The sequence below is a fragment of the Ylistrum balloti genome, unplaced genomic scaffold, assembly GCF_031769215.1.
Source record: "Ylistrum balloti isolate Yb309-2 unplaced genomic scaffold, AGI_CSIRO_Ybal_v1 Utg370122, whole genome shotgun sequence".
Lineage (NCBI taxonomy): Eukaryota > Metazoa > Mollusca > Bivalvia > Pectinida > Pectinidae > Ylistrum > Ylistrum balloti.
Genome location: NW_026782138.1, coordinates 106748 through 129270, shown reverse-complemented (window position 1 = coordinate 129270; position 22523 = coordinate 106748). Strand labels below are relative to the sequence as shown.

The 22523-nt window shown below is 35.1% G+C and overlaps 1 protein-coding gene across 1 annotated transcript; it reads right to left on the bottom strand.

The window, feature by feature from the left end:
• Positions 1 to 782: 782 nt before the first annotated feature.
• On the bottom strand, positions 783 to 21533 carry LOC132550402 (hormonally up-regulated neu tumor-associated kinase homolog A-like). The gene is made up of 9 exons (XM_060214464.1): positions 21345 to 21533; positions 17213 to 17505; positions 14767 to 14822; positions 13668 to 13821; positions 8145 to 8272; positions 5232 to 5324; positions 4427 to 4704; positions 4044 to 4218; positions 783 to 1765 (listed from the first exon to the last, which is right to left on the bottom strand). The coding sequence occupies exons 1-9, from the start codon at positions 21531 to 21533 to the stop codon at positions 876 to 878; spliced, it is 2256 nt and encodes a 751-aa protein (XP_060070447.1). The 3' UTR covers positions 783 to 875.
• Positions 21534 to 22523: the final 990 nt, after the last annotated feature.

The window sequence follows — 22523 nt, the reverse complement described above, 5'->3', positions numbered from 1 at the left end:
TCTTTGTTCGTGTGAACTTTGTACCCATGACCAACATTTTTAAAATGAACTTTCAGTCTACTAAAGGTTTTATCAAACATTAATGTCGTGCAATAAGATATAGAATTTTATCACGAGATTGTCATACATCATATTGATTTACAACGATATATCCAGTTATTTTGCCACGAAAATTCAAATTGTTCGTTGAAGATTGTCAATCTGCTCTACTATTTGTAATAATTGATGAGCTACTGAGAATCGTTGTTGTAGTGAGTGACCATGTGGTTACACAGTGATAAAACGACTCGAGTATTGTTGAGGTATAATATTAACATCGTATCATAAATATTGTTCCTTTATTGTCAGTCTAGAATCTACAATTTCGCACGAGCGCACTCTTCTGACGTCACAGATGACAAAAAGTCAGTGACGTAATAAACAAGAACAAGTTTTCTTCAGATACGAATCATAAAAAACGGATTATATGCTGGCCTAAAACTAGTTGGAATACCACAACAAACCCCGTATTGCTAAGCGCCGTTGACATGTGCTTTTCAGAGTTAAAATACCAGATGAAATCAGTTCAGAAGAAATACAATAACCCTTCCATCGAACTCTTCGTTTCTCGAAAGACAATCACCAATACAATCAGTATCCGCTTTATCATCAATTTTCTCAGGATATCATCTTGCTGTAAACGATTATGTGATGTAAGATTTTCATAAATTCACTGATACTTGAAATATACACTATTCCGTTCATTCAAGAAACGAATGATGCATGTAACTATGTGTCTTTATTGTGTACTATATCTAAGTAGATACTCGTTGTATTCGTCCGATTGTAATATTGTCAACAACACACGAGATAAGCCTTTTCTTAACCTGTTGGTTCTACTTGCACTCTGTAGGGGACATAATGTTAGGCAGAGCTAACGAAGGGGCTGTGTTCTCTCTGTTAAGGAGTGACGAAAGTTCAGAGTTCAATGTTCCTTTCGAACTTGCAGGTTTTGGACTAGATGACAGAGCAGTAATTCTCTCAATTGAGGCCGCGTGGGGTGACTTACTTCTGTTATAAAGCGGTAGTGCTTGCCCTGACTTATGGTAGTGAGGTTGCACGTGGTTTGCTGCACGTGCTGATGTTCTTGGCTTTGGGATGTCCAGACCCCTGTGAGTAGCGCCATGTGTCAACACTTGTTTGGTGTCTTTGTTACCAGCACATGGCGAATAGTCTAAGTGGATTAACTTCTTGTTATTTACTATTTTAACTTCGGTCCGTCTAATATAGACATTATTTTGTCCATTGCACATTTGATGAGTGACATTATCCGGATGATTTTGTGCTCTCTGAAAGCGTGGTTTATTGCCCTTTATATTTACAGTAAGGTCTGTATTGCACCGTTTGATGAGACGTCGCACTAACACATCAGCCGTCTCGGCGTTTCCTCTGTCTGCAGACGGCAACGGGTCCTCCCATAGATATTGTTTCACCCTACCAAGATGACGTCTTGGAGGCATCATATGAGGTCGGTAATTGGAACGTTTGTTGACGGTGCTGTGAGAGTCTATACCGTCAGGAGTACCAGAGTTTTCACTGCCTATTTCCTCTATATGGAAATCTGGGGAAGGTGACAGGTCGTGCGAAACACCAGCACCTCGCACTATCACTTTGCCGGGTACAATGGGCAGATACGTCGTCTCGCGCCTTATAGGCAGAGGAGACTTACACAGGGACTGCTTTGTCTGTTCTACTCGTGTCGGGTCGGATACTTCTCTTTCCAATGCTACAACACAGGAACGCAAATAACTATCAATATACTAAAATTTATGTATTTTCACCTGAAACTCGTTAATGATATTGAATTGTCAAAATACAAGAAATTACAATTTGATTTTAGACAAGACATTAAAAAGAGAGGTGAAAAAAATCCAAGATTCACTATGTTTTATTTACAACATTTTTTTTATGAAGTTGTTCCAAAAGACTATAATGCAGTGTATTGAGAATTAAAGACAAGATTTGGTGATCGATACTCAATGACTTACTCAATTCGTCTAGTTATTGACCAATATACCAGCTATAACGACCTAACATACACTCTCTCTTTGACATGTTGTTTGACGTTGGAAATCTAGACAAAAATCTCCCTGTGTTAGACGGAAGACCTTCGTTTGGTCAGCAAAGATTGGTTATAATATTTTGTTTAACGTTCTATCAACATCTGTGGTCATTTTAGGAACTGTGAAAGATTTTATAAAACGATCGTTCATTTTGTTATCGAGTTCAATATCTATATATAAAACACATAAGACATCCGGGATATTTTGTTCACGAATGCAAATCGATAAGTCATAGCTTTAATCCCCGTGGCTAATGTGCTACGAAATATATCATTTTATCCGTAACGTACTGACAAACAACATAATTGTAATTACTTGGAAACTAGGATAGCCCACTGTATGCTTGTCGTCCGGAATGCAAATCAGAAGCAAAGACTATATGGTCTGTCCTTAAAGGTATATATAACAATTTTAAAGCGCCTTGGTACCGTTTGTAAAGTAGGATTCATTAAGGAATTTAACTGAAAAAAAAATTATTTGAATTGAAATGTGAAGTGTTGTCTTTTTCACCCGTTTTCAACACTATCGTCAACAGAAGGAAGTTTTCATTGAGTAAAATCAAGCCAGTGCGATATTCTAAACACGCCCATTAAACTCTATATTCTATTACTTGTTCTAGTGTGGTATACCGTAATAGGTTACAAAATGTTTCATAAGCACATACAATATGAATGGGTGGCAGAGAAGATCTCTCAGATGGCCTATTCTTTTAACGTGGTAGTGAACGCCCGATTCCTATCTTTATGAAGGCTTGTCCAACTAAAATTCATTAACAGAGATGACCCCTACTCACGCCATGTTTACATAGAGGAAGAATGTACATGGTAGTAATCTACCTGTTTGTGATGGATAAGCAGGTGTTTGCAAGGTGAGGTCAACTGCCTGTTGGTGTATTTACAGACTCGTCTAGAGTAAACAGAATACGCACGGTGATGGCCGTTAATGAGAGAGAGTTAATTTTCAACCTAATACCACATATACATAATGGTGATTACATCCACACACGCAGCTTCATCTAACAAAATCATCCGAAGACTTATTTTACTAAATGGTTTCAGAAATTCTTAGGTATTATCAAGTATCTGAAAGTGAACACAGTAAAATTTGTCAGCTTTACGACTCATATAAATATGAGTACGTGAATGCAAACGTTTTACTATCCGGTGTACTACACAAACTAATTTTGTAAGTCACATTTTTACGTGAATTATCATATAACATTTATATAAATATTACATAATGGTAGCGAAGTCAAGCTTACAATAATCTGACGGGTTTATGATCAGGTCGATATTGTCGTTGTTAGGCAAGCATCCTCAAAGGACTTGACACGCCTTCGTAACTACAGTAGCATCTCAACAAACATTGAGTTGTGAGAGGCTTTATAGCCGCACTGGGACAGTTTGTACACACGAATGTATTTCGGGTCATTGTTATTTCTTTTATGCAAAACCGTGTTAAATGACCTTCACCTTTATCATGGGTCTGTAGGAAATTGATCAGTTGAAAAACAAACTATATTATTTATACCAAAACAAATCTATAATTCTACGTCCTTGATTTTATTGTAAAAAAACTATAAATGTTTTTTTTATATTGAAATTCGCGGATTTATGCGCACAGCGTGTCTGGTGTATATCGTATAAAACAAATATCATGGTCATTCCTTCTAACTTGATCTTAAAAGACAAACAGATATTTTCTATTCGCATAGTTAGTTAATGTTTACACTAAATAAGTCATCACCTTTACTTTCATCGTAATTTTAAATATGACGCACAATAGTTAAAGGCCAAATGCGAAGAAGATACCAGGACGAATGTCATCAGAAAATGGGGAGGGGGATTTCCAAGTTTAGTTGCCTCTAATTATCATGCAGTGGGGACAGTACGTGCAGTAATTTTGCCTATACTTAGAACACTGGATTCCTAGGAATATTACCTTTTATTTGATCATTGTTATTATCGTCGTTTTCAATATCTGTTATTTTCACATCGTCGTTTTTCTCTGCCCGAGTGTGTTTTTTCCTAGACATATAATTAACAGCACCAAATTTCTGTATGTTGCTTGCTTGGGAGTCCTCGCCACCGGCAGAGTTCCGGTGAGCTTTTATTTTCTAAATAAAAAAGAAAATGTTTTAAACATATTGTTTAACACAAAATTCCTTAAATGACACACTTGAACATTTCAAATATCAATGTATTTCGGTTTTTAATTTCATTTATTAGCGTACTGTTACAACTATACGCTTATATACCGTCCCTTTTCATATAAGAAATGATAATTGAGTTACACGCTAGCATATTCATCCAGCATATATTTACCTGAAAGACTAGAGAAACTTTTTTGTGACCAAACATTGGTGAATCCATTGCAGACACTTTCCCTTTAACACGCATGTCTGCCATATATCGAACCAACTTCCGGTGTAGGATATGATACATCGCTAAAGCTGGACTAGGGATGTTTCCAATAACAAATCGGATCACTTCTGACATTCGGAACCCTTGCGATTCTGTCATATGCTTCATGATGTTGTCATCAAGTTCATCATTCCGTAGTTTGTTTGGGCAAGGCGCTCGTTCCATAGGAACTCCCTTACCTAAAATATGAAAAATACATACAACTTAAGGTATTTCATATAACATGCAACCACCACGAGTTTGGGCGAAATGATATGACCTTTAGTGAAATAGACTTAACTCATAACCTCAGAAATATTTCAAAATGTAATAATTTATTAGAAAAAAAAACCAAATTAAGTTAATCATTTTTAAACTGCTTTTGCGCGATTTGATTTCTGAAAGTGCGTGAACCACCCTCCATGTGTTAGCAAATCAGAACGGGTTTAGAGTTTAATCCACGAGCAGTTTATTTCTTTTTGAGCAACAGGAATGATTAAGTGTTGTTTTGGAAGATACTTGTGGTAGAGATATAAGTCACTCAATCAATAACTTCTGATTCAAAAAGCAAATGATGTTTTTTCTAATTGTTTAATGATAAATACACAGGTACAATATTTACCACGGATACAGGAGATTTAATCGTATTTTATTCCCTGTATTTTGTTAGATAAATTGGTTAACTGGGCCATATTGACGCCTGTAATCAAAGTTTTAATAAACGTACTTTCTGCCACCCAAGAATGTTTCATGGTGTCCTCCAGAGTGATACGTTTGTCAGGCTCAGGGGTCAGAAAGCGTTTTAAAAGTTCACGGCATTCTGTAAGAAATAAAATAGATACTTAAAAAAATCAAACCATACACGTTTTATGATGTACAAGATAAATAAATTTAATGAGACCTGTTTAGAAACGACTAGTTTTAATTACTAATATATTTCAATCCTTTTGTAATGTAACGACAGTAAAAACATTTACTTGTATATAACATTTTAATGTAAATAAGAATACCACATAAACACATAAGGAAGGGTGTTTTATACGACACACAAGAAAGTTTGTAATAGATACAGTATAGCCATGTAATAAATATAACTTCATCATTCAGTTGTTTTCTCGTTCTAAGACTCTGGAATGCTAGGGGCATAAAAAGATGCTCATAAACTTTTTACCTATGAAATCGATATTGATTTTAAAATAGAGGGATTGAGAAATCGTTTTCATCAAATGTAGTTACTTGATAAACGTAACAACTCAACCGATATTAATGACAATATTACCAAATAAGGTTATGCTATAATGTCATTAGTAAAATGTGGTAGTAAAACTGTTTTTGTGTGATTTACGTCTGTGGGGACTATTTAATTAATCAGGTACATAGCTTATTTTTACCAGTTATTGAATGGGATCTATGTTTGTTCTTTCGAGTGGAAAGTTTGTACAACGGTAATTAATAACCAGGTTTTTGTTATAATGACATCAAAGAGTGAAGATGTAGCTTCACTGAATGGTCAAACACAATGTTCCTGGAAACCGATAATCGTCATTCGTGAAACGACTTAATATTTAAATAAAAGTAGGCGTTACCGAAATCACTAATTATACAAAATCCCAATTTTCATATTTTGGTGTTTCCATGGATGGTAGAATGTATTATTGAAAACCGGAGCAATGAAATAGGAGTAGATGTTAAATATGTATGCTAACGTCATAGTTAATATTGAAATGAAAAGTTAGTCTTGGTAAACTCGTGATTGTGTAGCATAGCGATGCAGCCTAGTCTTCATATACGTTATAAAAATCCGGAAATGTGAAATAGATTATTCAGTAAAAAAAATAATAAGGAACAAAGCATTAATGATAATTTAATGAAGTTCGGGAAAATCGATTGTAAACTTATCTGATGGGTGCTGAACTGATCCTTTCCCCACACGCAATTTCAGTGGAGATATTCATAAATGAAAGCAGTTTTACAATATTTACTGAGTAGCTTAAATTCACAAATGGCGAGATATTTGATACAGGATCCATTGAAATGAATTACACATCGTTCTTTTTAATTATACTCTGACGAACTATTGAAGCATGTCTTCCTGGGTGTACATGTATAATGAATAAGAGACCTGTTCTGACGCTTTTTTAAAAAAATGATCAGAGATACGAAACTGACGAAATTAATTGAATTATATGACTAGAGAACCTTCATATCTAGTTTTTTACTCTTCTTTTCTCCTCTTTCGATTTCATTAGATTTTAAAATTTAGGCTCTTGGCATAATATCGAGCTCTAGACGGACAAAACAGTTGAATGTATTGTGAAGTTTAATTAATTAATTGGCTCTACTGCATCTAGTTATAAATTTATTTTAAAATATTAAGGCTGTCTTACAACCTGTACTGAGTGTTTCCTTCCATCAAAGAAATGTTCTCCATGGATAGCGTCCGGTTGCTACCTTCCCAGCTAGACAGGTAGATACTTGTACAGGTAGATTAATTAGATATAAGCCTGATCTAGTCAATATTCGCGTGATGGGTTAAATCAGCTATCGTGGGAGACAAGATAGCAATTAAGATCACAAGATTGATATCTATGTAGATACACATGCTAAATTTACACCTTACGCTTCGAATGTCTTCAAGTCTAATCTTCTCTCTATCTTTCTATTCTACATCGAGCTTTCTTTCCCTCTTAAGTTACCGGATGACGAGCTAGCCAATGTTTAGTTTTACTAACCAGCTATGACCATTTAAGGAGAACCGCCCTGTGTGTGTAAATTACAACTCTGTCGCAAATTCAAGCAAGAAAGCCTTAAATTTAATGTATGATCAGTGAAAGACAACAAGTGTGTAAATTTAGAAAGATTTGAAGACGGAAGTAGTCTGTTTCTATGGACGTCTGGGAATTCATTATCAAATTAGCAGATAAGAAAACAACGAACACAGACCCACCTTAGCAATAAGTCTATCCTGAAAATAAGGCCATAGTTTCTTACATAAACAAACATGCATTTGCTTTCTATTCAGGTTTTTAAGATATATCACTGGGTTATCTTCATGTTTATGAAATAGAGTTTTCACTAACAGTCTTATTCATAATTCTTACTAGCGCACATTGACATATCATAAGTATATATGGACAATGTTTAACAGTTGATTCTTGTTCTTGTGTCTTTCTATGAAATTGCAATTACTTCTTTCCAATTAGTTTAATTTGTTGCCTGAATTTACAAGGCTTGCGAGTATGCTTGTGTTGTGTGATAACATGATTCGGTTGGTGCGGTTAAATGTAAAATAATAGCGTAAGATATATTTAAGATTTATTTTGTAAGAATGTGTTCATTTAGCCATGAAATTTGAGTAAATCTCTATCTCTCTCTCTCTCTCTCTTAATTAAAAATTATATGTATATAATTATTTTGAGCCATGTTGAAATGAGTATATGTAATTGTTTTTCTAATAATGGAAAGGACGTTAATCATGTTATTGTAACTTGTGCCCAATCCTTTTGCTTAACGGCAATAAAATGATTTTTTTAAAAAAGTTGATTAGTGAAAAGGCAACCTATACAATGACTTTTATGAGACTGACAATCGGCAAACAACAAGGCAACAGAACACCGCATTAATATACATACTACCTTACCTTTGCTTACATTCTCGGGGAGAGGATTCGTTTGGCCGCTCAACATTTTGTTGTAAAGGGTTTTTATATTGAATGGATCAACAGTAAATGGCAAGTTCCCCGTCAGCATTGCGTACATATTTACACCTCTGAAATGATGCAGGATGGATTTTCACATTACACATTGTTTTAACAATTTAAATTTTCTACCCATTTATTCAAAAAGTTTGGTTTTAAGATTTTATTTTCGTAAATCTAACACATAATCCAATAGAGGAATTACAGACATATGTAGACAACTTACTTTGAGTTTTGAGAAAAAAGTAATGTTTGACTTATTTCAGAATAGCCATATGCTATATACAGTGAAATGCTCAAATAGACATTCTGTTGACGTTTCAGCAAACAATTATGACTGCTACAAATATACACATACATTAACATTCACAAAGACAAAAATCTCAACCGTCAATTAATCAAGTTATCAATTTCTTTCTATATGTAACAGAAAACATGATTTTAATTAAAACTTCGCCATATATTCGTGAGCTCAGTCATATTCCGTAATCATTTGATTTCCATTAATTTACTCTTTGGCGGATAGAGATAATGATTTAAAATTTTGTATGTAGTTGTGTTATAAAACGATGCAGGTGTTGTTAAGTTCCGGCCTGGGAAACCTGGGAGTGTGTGTGAGCCTTTCCTTCTCCCTCCCCTGGAAACCTGGCAGTGGGTGTCAGTCTTCTCCTCTCCCTCTAATGGAAACATTGGGGTGGGTGTGAGCCTTCCCTTCTCCTTCCCCTAGAAACCTGGGAGTGTGTGTGAGCCTTCTCTTCTCCTTCCCCTAGAAAACCTGGGAGTGTGTGTGAGCCTTCCCTTCTCCTTCCCTTAGAAACCCAGGAGTGTGTGTGAGCCTTCCCCCTCCTCCCCGTGGAAACCTGGGAGTGGATGTGAGCCTTCCCTTCTCCCTTCCTCCTCCTCCTCCTCCTCCTGGAAACCTGGGAGTTAGTGTGAGCCTTCCCTTCTCCCTCCCCTGGAAACCTTGGAGTGTGTGTGAGCCTTCCCCTCTCCCTCCCCTGGAAACCTGGGAGTGTGTGGGAGCCTTCCCCTTTCCCTCCCCTGGAAACCTGGGAGTGGTTGTGAGCCTTCCCCTCTCCCTCCCCTGGAAACCTGAGACAGGGTGGGAGCCTTCCCTTCTCCCTCCCCTGGAAATCTGGGAGTGTGTGTGAGCCTTCCCCTCTCCCTCCCCTGGAAACCTGGGAGTGTGTGTGAGCCTTCCCCTCTCCCTCCCCTGGAAACCTGGGAGTGGCTGGGAGCCTTCCCTTCTCCCTCCCCTGGAAACCTGGGAGTGGTTGTGAGCCTTCCCCTTTCCCTCCCCTGGAAACCCTCTCCCTCCCCTGGAAACCTGGGAGTGTGTGTGAGCCTTCCCCTCTCCCTCCCCTGGAAACCTGAGACAGGATGGGAGCCTTCCCTTCTCCCTCCCCTGGAAATTTTGGAGTGTGTGTGAGCCTTCCCCTCTCCCTCCCCTGGAAACCTGGGAGTGTGTGTGAGCCTTCCCCTCTCCCTCCCCTGGAAACCTGGGAGTGGCTGGGAGCCTTCCCTTCTCCCTCCCCTGGAAATCTGGGAGTGTGTGTGAGCCTTCCTCCCCCTCCCCAGGAAACCTGGGAGTAGATGTGAGCCTTCCCTTCTCCCTTCCTCCTCCTCCCCCTGGAAACCTGGGAGTTAGTGTGAGCCTTCCCTTCTCCTTTCCCTGGAAACCTGGGAGTGGGTGTGAGCCTTCCCTTCTCCCCCTCCCCCTGGAAACCTGGGAGACGGTGTGATACTTAAGGGGCAATTAGAATCCTTAACATGAACGGACATTGTATTTATTGTAGTATAGGTTATTAATACTCATTGGTTTAAAATTTGCTTTTTATGAACTGATTATGAGTAAAACGACAAAATATAAATGAACTATAAATCAAGACAAACTGAGAATTAAATCTTTATCAGAAAATAATAGTCTAAGTATCTATATCAAAACATGCATTTATTTATATCGTCATATGAAAATAAATAGCAGATATGATCACATTGTCCTACATATAATGTTGTTGTTTAATTTCATTTTGGGCGTCGCTTTTCAATTAAGCAGAACATTTGCAATTTACGTGAGACAAAACATGTAACCGATACTGTTTATATGTCTGATACCAATTAAGGCCAGTCTTTATATATGTAAACAACAAAGACAGGTGTGTCCCCTAGCATACTTAGTCAGGTTCAACAATCTACCTGTATGTTTATATTATTACAAAATGCATCCACACACGGCTAAAATATTAACCTGACTGGTCCATTGTCCGTAAAACGGTTCTATATAATAAGTTCGTCAAAATCAGGCAACTATAGATGTATCATTATAATTTTCTTATTTTCAACCCCTGGTAATGAACATCATAATTTACAATATCACGAGGGTTCATGTCGACCTGACCTCATGTTACACAAAAACTGCACCATCAGAATAAAAAATTACATAAATAACGACTTGTATGATTCAAGTGTTGCGTAGATTCATGATATTGGTAGAGCTACTCAAATGTGATTATTTCGTGGCATTAATACATCAACAACATAGCAACGAAATTGTAGATGTGTGAATCAGTCATTTGTGATAAAATATGACATGACAGGTGACTTCAATGCTGCAACATCGTGGTTTATTTCTGGAGTACGACATGCCTACCTGGTTGTGTGTCTCTCTTGCGGAGGGTTATAAAAATCGTATTTGTTACTAAATTCATTATCATTATAGAATTATTTTAATAATAATCACCTATTAATGTAAAGTTAACTCTTTTTACCAATTATATTCTAATTTCTGGATTGTGAAAGGAGTTAAGTGTAAACCAAATATATATTTACAATAAAGATAAGTAAAAGTAAGCCATGATGACATTAAAACTTGTGATTTACTTAAACTCAAACACAGAACTGTTGTGTAGGAAAGGAGACTTTGACCTTGGGTAAAGTGTGTGTTTCGGCCCATTTAACAACCAAGAAAACCTATTCCATAAAATAACACAAATATCCAATGAACTCACTTGTACCGAATATGTATCAATTATTCAACAAAGCTATATGACTGGAGCTAGAGTAGCTAGTCTTATTGTCAACGGTTTTCCTAGGAGATTGTTTGTTGATGTATTTACCCACGGGGTCTGTTTTACATTGTTTGATATCTAGTGTATTAATGTTGATGAAAGTCACGTAAATACTTATTACACACATACCTTTGTATTTCCATGCATATCATAAGTCACATTGATGATGTAAATATTTTTTACTAATAGTTCAGTAATTCAAACCAGTTCATGAGGATGTATGCATATCCGTAATAAGGAAGAAGAACATTTGTTTGTTTTACCAGTCGCTCGATTGTATGGATAATTGCAATAAAAAACTTCAAGGACGAATACATTGACATTGTCATTATCGGTAAAAGTCAGCGTGTCCTAGATGATTATGTCAATAGTCTATGATACGTCTTTCCCTACGTCATAACAAGTTCTTCTACCACTATCTACATCATACCGTCACGTGGCCGATGTGCTGTCCTGGTACTTAATCTACAGAAAATCTGAATGGCAAAGCTTTGCTGGCAAACTTCAAATTCTACGGGCTAACAAAATATGCTGCATAATTTCAATTAAGGCACTTTGTAAAACAATTTGTCGTCTGATATATATCAGATAGTCGTTAATGTAACCATGGGGCTGGAATAGCGAGCTTTGTTGTTGTATATAAGAATGACATCATGGTGGCTAAGCGTGTCTTGTAAGGTAAATATCGCGTAAACGTGAACAAATTGTAATCGGATTCAGTGGCTGCATTTTAAAATGAAATGCTCAGATTTGTTCTGAATTTGCACATATCTATAGTAATTTCACTACTCGTTTTCATTCACAAAAAGTTACCAGGAAAATTACAGATGTTGATGATTTTAGTTGTGGTAGCATATCATTTCTACTCGAATTGATAATTACTAAATTGACTTTGATGAGAGAAACCTCAATTGACGTCAGGGGAAAAGCGTAAAATATGTCAAGGACAGCTATTCAAGGCCTTGTATATGATTTATTAATTAGTAGTGCGAGAAATTAATTCATTATGTACTGATATACATGTATATTTCATACCATAGCAACAAATTAGCATGCGGTGACCCCAAAATTTACCAGACTGTTAATGGAAATGGCGACAGTTGTTCTCTTGTGTGAAATGGAAATGTCAACTAATTAGAGATTTTTTTTATTACTTTGTCACTCTGTCTACAAGCACCAAAAGCTCTCCCGCTGTAGCTGCTGTCTTTGAAATATTTTCCTTGTTTCCCTATTGTATATGCATGTCTTCAGCATTGGTCATATACTTTTATATGTTGTTTATGTTGTATATGCTGATTATGGTGTATTTTGTTTGGCTGTTTCCTTGGTTACCACTGTTGTCTTCACTATCGACTCTGAGTTAAAGAAATAATCCTGGTATATTGACAACATTGCATTGTTTTCCTGTTTTAGTTTCAGCCATAACATTTTCCGTATCAACTCTCTGTACTGGCGATGTGACATTCTATCCTGTTTCATTTTCATTGCTGAAACGTTTCCCTAATATGTCATTGTTAAGTATCATTCAGCGTGTGAAGAGAATGTGAAATTTTACCTATCCCCATTCCTGTTGTCACTTTGTCACTAATTTCACTATACATTTAGACCTTATCAGTTTATATTTGCGATTTGGGATTTTCTCTGTCTTGCAGTCTACTGTATATTCGTTTTCAAAATTATATATCAGTACAACAACATCTGATCAGGGTGAGCTTTTAAAAGATTAAAATTTTTATCACTACTAGGTTGGACCTGCTCTATTGTTCCTGTACAATATGTAGTAAAACACTTACTGAAATCATACTTACACTGACTCACTTTTGACATTTCAAAATGTAGTAAAGTGTTTGCTTACATTGTTTTAGATAGTGTGCATGATATGTTGTTTAATTATTATTTATGTGGTTCTAACGCTTAAAAGTGAGAATAAAGTGAGCTCTGAAAAGGGTTAATGATCATTTATTTAATATCATACACAGATCAGCTAAGTGAGCAGGTATCATTATTGTAGTGATTTCTCGTCAAGTCTGACACAAGAATATAATTAAAAGGACTTTCTTAAACAATGACACTAATGGGTCAAAAGTAACATCTTCCTCAATACTGTGTTAATTAACTAAATTATGCTTTACTGTGCTTAAAGCATCCCTTGTCTTATTTTTTGTAGCAGCATTAAGTAGAAGAATTATACCTTTTCCTCATTTTGGTTGATACAATGTGTTATTTTTGCCATTTATTCAATCTATCTTAAGAAAAATGTAATGAAAAGTCTTTGGCAATACTATCGATGAGTGTGATGCGACTGATTTTCTATCTATTAAGTTGTTTGAAATTTTAAAAAAAAATCATATTTAGTATAATTGATATCTAATTATTGCGTTAATTTCGTCCAACTTACATGCTCCAGACATCTACTTGAGGACCGTACTTTTTACGCCCAAGAAGTTCCGGTGCTGCATAAGCAGGACTTCCACATTGCGTGTTTAAATACTCTTGTGCACGAACCGAGTCTTTAGAAGAGGAAACCTTAATAGTATTACTTAAACCGAAATCTGAAAATGAAAAAAGATAAATATCTTGTTATTTTCATTATTTTTCATGACGATTTTCCCATAATTACATCGCAATTTCACTAACAAAAAGTGTCTTTCAAAACAAACAAAAAAACAAAAAAACAAAAAAAAAAAAAAAAAAAAAAAAAAAAAACGAGAGAAAAAAAAACAACAAAAAACAAACAAAACAAAGACCTTTCAAAATCGTTGAATTTCACGTCTTGTCTTTAAATAACAAGAAGTCTATTGACCATGCACATCGTATATAGCCTTAAGACTTAGGAATCAAGGAATTACAGACTATACTTCATCAGCTGTTCATCTCGATCTTTTCCTACAACCAAACTAATACGGACAACTTTGCACCAAGCTGTATGATAAGCATGATAATTTTAGTCTCCTAACTGTGAATTTTCCAATTATAGATAACAACATACCTATATCCCCGACCTATGGTATCACTGTTGATTGGATATACAAAGGCCTGTTCCCATGACCACGATTTTCTGCAAGAAGTCTTCCAACTAATGGACAAACTTGTAACACAGGGTTTCAAAAGATGCAGGTTGTTGATAATTATGGGGAAGTTTTACGGTATTTATAAGGATCTCATTGAGAAATTTGTGCGATATGAAGCTGGTCATGTGTGATACTCGTTATTTTGCCTATTGATGCCGGTGTTGTATACATTGCTCTCATTTGAGAACGGACCGTGTCATTACATACTTGGATTGACCAAGATTGACATGGCGATTGTCGTCGATGAAGCCGAAGACGCTTACTCTTTCGGAACACCTGGTCTTATCTCTCTGTACTTTTTTCAGGAGGCTCCGAAAAATTTCACTTATGTTATTTTTTTGCCCTAGTTTTTCTTAAGTTTGGATTATGATTAAGTTGTGTTGTTTTGTATTGAAAGGACAAATGTGAAAACTTTGATAAACTTGCCTATTATCTTGATATCACGATTTTCATCCAGCAATAAATTTTCCACTTTCAAGTCCCTGAAAGATGAACAAAAATCTGTTAGTGTTTTGCATTGGAGCAGACATGAACCAAACACATTTTGTACGTTCATACACATTTTCCACGTAGAATGCAATTGCATTGGTCGACTGATAAATTAATTACCTGGAATAAGTACTAGTTCTGCTATGTTGGCAAAACTGATGATGTAACTACGGAACATGAGCTTAACACATGTTAAGAATATGTTCTAAATTTGTAATTAAAAAGTAAAGCTGATATCCTATCCCAAATGAATACACACAATTATGTGAATATGAATGTTTGATAGAAGTTGTAATGTGGGTATACTGAATAAGAACCTGTTAATATCTATAGAAAAATCATATACCGACATTAATACATGTATACTGAAAACCTATGTAAACGTTTAGCTAATGAAATAAAGAACAGTAATGGTAATCGGACCACTATTACACCACTATGTTGTTGATTATCAACTTTTATAAAAATAACTGAAACATGAACTTGTCAACATAGTAACATGTTGCCTATGAAGACAACAAATTGGTATGTATACGTCACGAACACGTGAAAGTGTACAAGTTGCACCCATTGCTTTCTACATGCTTTTTGACTGCAATACGAGTTTAAATAATTAATTTGTTTACGTCTTCCATCGAGTAAAGATTGATTTCTTATCATTATAGCAATAAAAGAACTGCCTAAAGAATGTTAAAATCAGTCCACGCACATAAAATAGCTTGTTTTGTATCTCCCTTTCTGTGTTATCAACTATTCAAGGTTTCACGGCTTTTGTTTTTCAGAAAAAATGTAGTGTTTGAGTATAGCTGCAGATACTTTTTAAGAATCATCATTATAACTGCGTGTCCAGTGGGATCCGTTCTTATCTGTGTTTAAAGATTTATGTAGTGTTAACATGAGCGAAGATACCACAAAAATTGCCATAATCAAATGCCTCCTCAAGTAAATCCTGTTAGTGACGTGTTTCATCAAATCAATGCTACATTGGACAGCGTTTTCCTTATTTGAGCGGTTTACGTCCTTGCAACAGTCAAGTTAATATGAAGCTGATGTAAACAGATGAAAGGGCCATTGACAAGCATTTCAAAGCGACATCACACTGAAATGTCATAACCTTAACAACTGGTTAACTGTTCCTAGTGTATCACATTCAATACTGCGCGATGACCATGAGGTACCATTCGCCGGAGTCAAATGGAATTTTACAATTATCTTGATTTCATGTTACAATATTGTCCATAGGCGTTGGACATAGTCATTTTTGATAACTAAACGCCAGTACAACAGTGTGATCAGATTTGGATAAATAGGCTTTATAAGTTTCATTCGTCTAAGGATACATTTTGGTTTTCACCTTTTATCGTTGATTCTACCTCTACTATATCTATCCTATTTAATATTCATATAGCTTTAATCTGAAATATAGGTTCGCCTTCGCGACACTATGTTCTTATGAACTTTATACTAGCATGACATCTTTCAGTCTAGCAAAGTCTTTAAAGTGGATTATTTATATACACTCACGAAAGGGGTACCAGAGAACTGATTTTAATACAGGGTGCAAAATGAAACAAAGCATTCCTTGCACCACTTTAAACAAACTCATTCCTACATTTTCTAACAGGTCACTTCATGTGTCAACAACGCCGTGTTATCTAAACAACTTGTTAAAGGTTTAATCAACAATAAGTTGAGAGACGACTTCTCATGTTGGCTTATATCTTAATCCATACATTTCGCGGTAATATTAGAAAATTGATTTAGAATCTAGAGCTGAATGTGTTTTACAAACAACATCCTTATATAGAAGAAAGACTAAAGCAATGAATGCAATGCCACTTTTCTGGGGATTTGTTTATCACTGAAATGCTTCTGTGTTGACTTAAAATTCCAACATCAATCAGCAGTGATCACCCATACACAGGTGGTTTTTAATGTATCCAGAGGGAATGTGCTGGTTTTTTTCATTTGAACAACAACTACCTTTGAAATCTATTGTCATAGGTAAATAATACATGTCATTCTAAATGTTATTGAATGTGTTTGCATTCAGATGAAAGAACATACGTATACGAGGAACAGTGTTTGAAAGGTCTTTCATGTGTTGATTTTTCAACACAACCATCCTTTGACATCATAATGTACAAACGGTAGACATTAAGGAAATGCAGATATGATAAGTTTACAAAGGCGAGAGAGAGATGTTTTTAACCTGTTTGAACTAGTCCGCACAAGAATTTTACTTAAAATATCATTTAATCTGACTTTGTATGTAGATTAGAATTGATGTATAAACGACAGCACTAAACACTTTAAAAGGGAGAAGGTGGGCCTTACAAGAACTATTCTAAAATCTGTTATTCCTTATTCACGAAATACTTACCTGTGCAATATTCCAAGTCTGTGAAGATATTCAATCGCAGAAACAATCTGTCTAATAAACTTTTTCGCTTCCCTCTCTTCCAGTTTCTTCCGCTGACAAATATAATCCATAAGATCGCCACCCTTACACAGTTCAGTTACAAGATAGTAGCTATTTTCAGTTTCCATAATTTCAAATAATTGTACGATGTTCGGATGTCTTGCCAGCTGCAAAATTTTCCCCTCTCGTCTAAGATTCTTCCGCACATAACTGTCTTGTTTCGCTCTCTTTTTGTCAATCACTTTTATGGCTACCTGGAAAAATAATGTTTTTAAAGTCATACAATGATCAAATGCCAAAGCCACGTTATAACACAATAACGAAATATACAATAAATAATAGGCATTAACTCTTAATTTCCATCATGGGCAATATGTATTTTTTCAAGTAATCTACAATTCAGTTCTGTCCTTAGTTTTAATGATCAAAATTGTTACAATTAATTTTGAAAAATTTGGTTTGTTTGTGGTGAGTGCCCATACTATCGGGAGGCTTTTGGTACCATGCTAATTATATCGTGTGTTATATCTCAAATAGGGGACAGAAATAAAAGCCTTCCGGATAGTGGGGAACACTCAACAAAGAAAATAAGGAGATGCAAAATAAACTTGCCTCTTACGAATTATGCAATGGTAACAACACTTACTCCCTGTCTGGTGAATCCTTATGCAAAAATGCAAGCTTCAATGACTTTGAATTAGAAGTATTTCATGTAGTATAGGTCGGAATCCCTGATGCTTGACATGTGATTACAGGTTCGCTTTATGATAAGATACGATACTAAAACCTAGTCTAACGTGGTTAGACTGAATGGAATAAAAGAAATGTTGTTTTGAACACGTCTTAATATGGTTGTATACAGTTATTTATTTTGAACGCAATTTCAACGTGCATGGCAACATTGATAATTGTATCAACATTCGTGTACTTGTCTTTCTGATCTCATTACAAAACAAACAGTATAATATTTGCAAAGTGATTTAACTACATCATCAATACGAGATTCGGGTTATTCAGTGTACATTTCTACTATAAATAAACATACCGACATTATGTGGAAGATTGTATTGGTATCATTTGCGCTATGATATATACTAATATCTATATATATACCTGATGGGATCAGCCAAAAGACATAATTCATACTGGTTTTCTGTCGATAACATTGAATAATTAACGAAAAAAGATGATTGATTGTCTAGGTGTATTAACAATACATAACATACATTACAGAAAACTAGGCAGACATATCCAGTATACCTTATAAATCTCGTGTGCCGCTTTAGATCTTTTTTTCCCATTATTTGTACTACATGATAAATCATATATATGTGTTTACAATAGACGCAAAAACTTGAATAATTTTCTAGTCATAAGCATACATATTTAAAATAATCCTACATGAATTACTTATATATTGATGTTAGTATATATACATGAATACATACGTGATCACCAAGGTATGCCCCGATTTGGATGTTAGGTAGTAAATATATATGATTATTACGTTCATTTTCTATCATTATCAAACTTATTGTCAATAGTTTACATGTACCGAGTGTAAAATAGAAGACAGTTGTATGCAAGATTTATATAATTGTATCATCTTTTTCTTTTCTTTTCACACTAGAATATAGATATAAATGATATACTTGTGCAAGTGATATTTCTGAATTCATATCGACGTACATAGATATCTAAACAAAATATACCAGGGGTAAACACATGTCAATTACCGTGGTACTGTAGCCTATATAGAACACTTAGAGTATTTTAGTCATAGAAATATGAATTTAAAAGGAAATTTTATATTGAGAACCAATACATGGTCTATAATATGACACCTTTGGAGATTAAATTGACAATTTATTGATGAACATATGACCCATCAATAAGCTGTCACAAATACAAAGAAATCTGATGATAAGTAAAGCCACAAACACACAGCATGTAGAGAGATATAAACGACGATATGACACTACGTGATTTTCCTTTCAGTCTTAAACAATGTGCTGTATTTCAACAAGGTGGCGAGAGTAAGATAAACAGGGGTAAAGAGATTCCTTCCTAAACTCTGCAGGGGAATATCTTATCAAACAAACACAATACAAGGCTACCAGGGTTTAAATGTACTTCAATCTGTTATATACTTGTATAATCGTTTAAGAATTCGTGATAAAATTTTACGGCTTATTGTTATTTCATTGTCATGCTGACGTATATGTTATTTATTTTATACTGAAGTTGATTATAACTTACAGGTCCAATATCAGAGATTTGATTACTAAAGATACGACAACTCTGAAGGTTAACAAATAATTTATTACAAATGTCAGCTACTAAACGGGACAAGGAATATATGGTGTAATTGTTACTTTATTTGTTATGGTAGAAAAAGTAAAATTCGTTGTATGCTAGCACAATTAAGAATATTTCAATATTAAGTGTCTATGCAGGTTCGCGGTATAAAAACTGCTACTAACAATGGGGTTGATTACACCGTTTGTATGTAGAGAACCACACAGATGTGTTCTTTGACAATGGTGATGCATATTAAAACGAGACATTGAGCATTTAAAAATTTCATTCAAAATGTAACATGGGAGTTAGTGAGATATGTATATGAACACATTAGCATTATGATCAAATAAACTGTAAATTGGGTTAGAAATACATATAGAATATTATTAGAAGTAAAATGTTTGTTCAGCAAACTTGACTTAAATGAAGGGAAGTTTGCAGGAATAAGATTAAACATAGCCGTTAATAGATTGTCGTTCCACAGTCCTGGTTGCTTAATTGTATTTTTATTTACATAAATTTAAACTATTTATATCAGTGGTATCCATTGCAAATGTGTAAACAATTGGCATTCGAATGTAATGAATTTCTCTTCTAATTTTTGCTGTTTATATATGCTATGTTGTCCATTTGTTTTCTGTTTGTAGAACTTTGATGTTATTGATTATATTGTTGTGTTTTAACGTTGCTGAAACTATCTTTTTAGTATATTCTATTAAACGGCTGCGTGCTTCTCAGTACTTGATGATAAAGTTTTGATGAGCTGTAAGGCCTGTTTTGCCCGGGAGGGTTTCATGCAACCGACCTTCAGGATATGTTTGACAGAAGATAAATCATATAAGAATGGGTTTTTGTATATAGAAAGAAATCAGGAAGTTGTATGTGCATCAAGTTTAAATGAAGTACATTTATCATCCAAAGTAAAATCCTACGAAAAGCTGAAAAGAGGATTTTTAATTTCAATTCACTAACGAGATGAATTAAAGATATTTTTACAGTTCAATCACTGAAGGTCTGTGAATAATTTCAAACGAATTATCCAAATTTGAAAAGTTATGAAATATTAATGGTTAAGTCCGATTCAGTAAAAGAGAATACTTCTCCTTCAAAAACACCCATAAAAATCACATTTAAACAACACAAAATAAAATGTTAAACACATTGTGCACGTTCTCTATAAGAACATACTAATTTTTGTAAATCATATGGCAGACCTGAACTTGAAGGACAAAAACTGCAATGCCATATGAACAAATTCTATCGTCCCATGCTTTTCCATATATACCCATTGTGAAGTAATGACATCTCTGCGTATAGATGGAAATTTATGGAAAAGATTTCTGTTCACAGTTTTGGGGCTTGTCATTTACAATCTATATCAATAAATCATTTGGCACATACTTGTATCTACAATATTGACAAAAAAATTCTTAATACACAATATCATGTAGGGAGGATAGAAAGGGACTGGCTATATATATTGTAATTATGACTATATGGTAACAATATTGGTAAAATCATTTTGCTCTGGTACAACAAGACGTCGTTGTTCTCAAGTTGCTGTCATAAATAATGTGACTTACAGCTAGTTCTCAATGTGCTATATTGTTTCAAGTATTATTCTTAATACTATTTGAGTTTACGTTTACAAATGTACATGTGTAGCTTTGTGCCCATACTTCGCTTGTGATAAACTCACAAATAAAGTCAGTTTGTTACATACAACAACGTAAAATTCCCAGCTCGGTCATATTAATACCTTGTGTGAGCTTGTCACTGTCAAATTACTTACCAGTTCCCCTGTGGGAACATGAAGGGCCTCCTTGACCTTGGCAAACGACCCTTCTCCAATTGTCTTGCCTAATAAATAGTTCCCAACTTTTTTGGAGTGGTGGAAGCTCCGGATAGTTTCCCGTGGAACGTCCACTACACGTGGAGGTAGATATGAGGTGTATCCAGACAGACTCGAAGTCACCGTCATTCTGCTAAAATCGTCGACGTATATTCCACCTAATATGGTAATTTTAAACAGGATATCACAAAATTTTGGTTAATTAGTACGATCCATATTACTTATAATCTTATATATCCGGAAGCCGACATGTCAAAAAAAGAGTTTCACTTCATCTTTAAATCGTTCCTTTGAAGAGTGCGTTACCATTGATTCTGCCGACTCAAAAATTTTGTTCTCTAAAAATCACAATGTCCATCATTGTTGTTGAGAATCCTTCATCATTTGCTGTGGAATCACGTGGTATCTATAAACAATGACGCCATAGCTGATTGGGTGCTCTCTGTATTACACCATTGTTGCTATTGAGCGCACATAGGCAAAACATAACAGTCCTCCTCTATCTTCTGATGATTTATATGACAGAAATAGTGTTAGTGTTCACATATTGGCCCCACGTTTAAACACGACGTGTCTCACATCTGCACCAGTGCACCTCTCCTCTGTAGATGTAGAGATAGGCTACAGGCGATTAGAACTACGGCTGCACCGTCTACAACCACAAACCTAAAACAAAAATTAAATGTCATGCAGTGGTATTTCATCCTAAAACTATTTCATTAACTGGCCTGAGTGAACAAACATACAACTGTTGGCGAGCCTGCTTTATTATATAGGTAAGCTATTCCGGTGAATAAGCGCAATCCGAACACAACTCTATTATTCTTTAGCCACAAAACATTTGGATCAGATGTTTTATATTCTCTATAAGTGAATACTGGTATTGTGTAAAGTTTACAATCAACTAACATTTGTTGATTTAGATCACATGGCAGCCGTCTGAAGACAACCTATTGCCGCAAACGATCGATAACGTTTGAATGATTGTGTACTTTGTATATCACAAGTATATATATTCTAAATATACATATATATGCAAATATTGCAGGGTTTTAATTTCTCTAGTATGGCTACGGGTCACGCCACTGTGCCCTCAACACCTTAATCAAAGACATCTAA

What these genes read in the sequence shown, in the direction of transcription:
- LOC132550402 (XM_060214464.1), bottom strand. Translation starts at nt 21,533, where the DNA reads ATGACGGTGACTTCGAGTCTGTCTGGATACACCTCATATCTACCTCCA. An exon ending in TCGTGATATCAAGATAATAG is followed by an intron (nt 13,822 to 14,766) that starts GCAAGTTTATCA and finishes TTTCATTTTCAG; the next exon opens with ATTTCGGTTTAAGTAATACT. An exon ending in ACATTCTTGGGTGGCAGAAA is followed by an intron (nt 4,705 to 5,231) that starts GTACGTTTATTA and finishes TTCATATTTTAG; the next exon opens with GTAAGGGAGTTCCTATGGAA.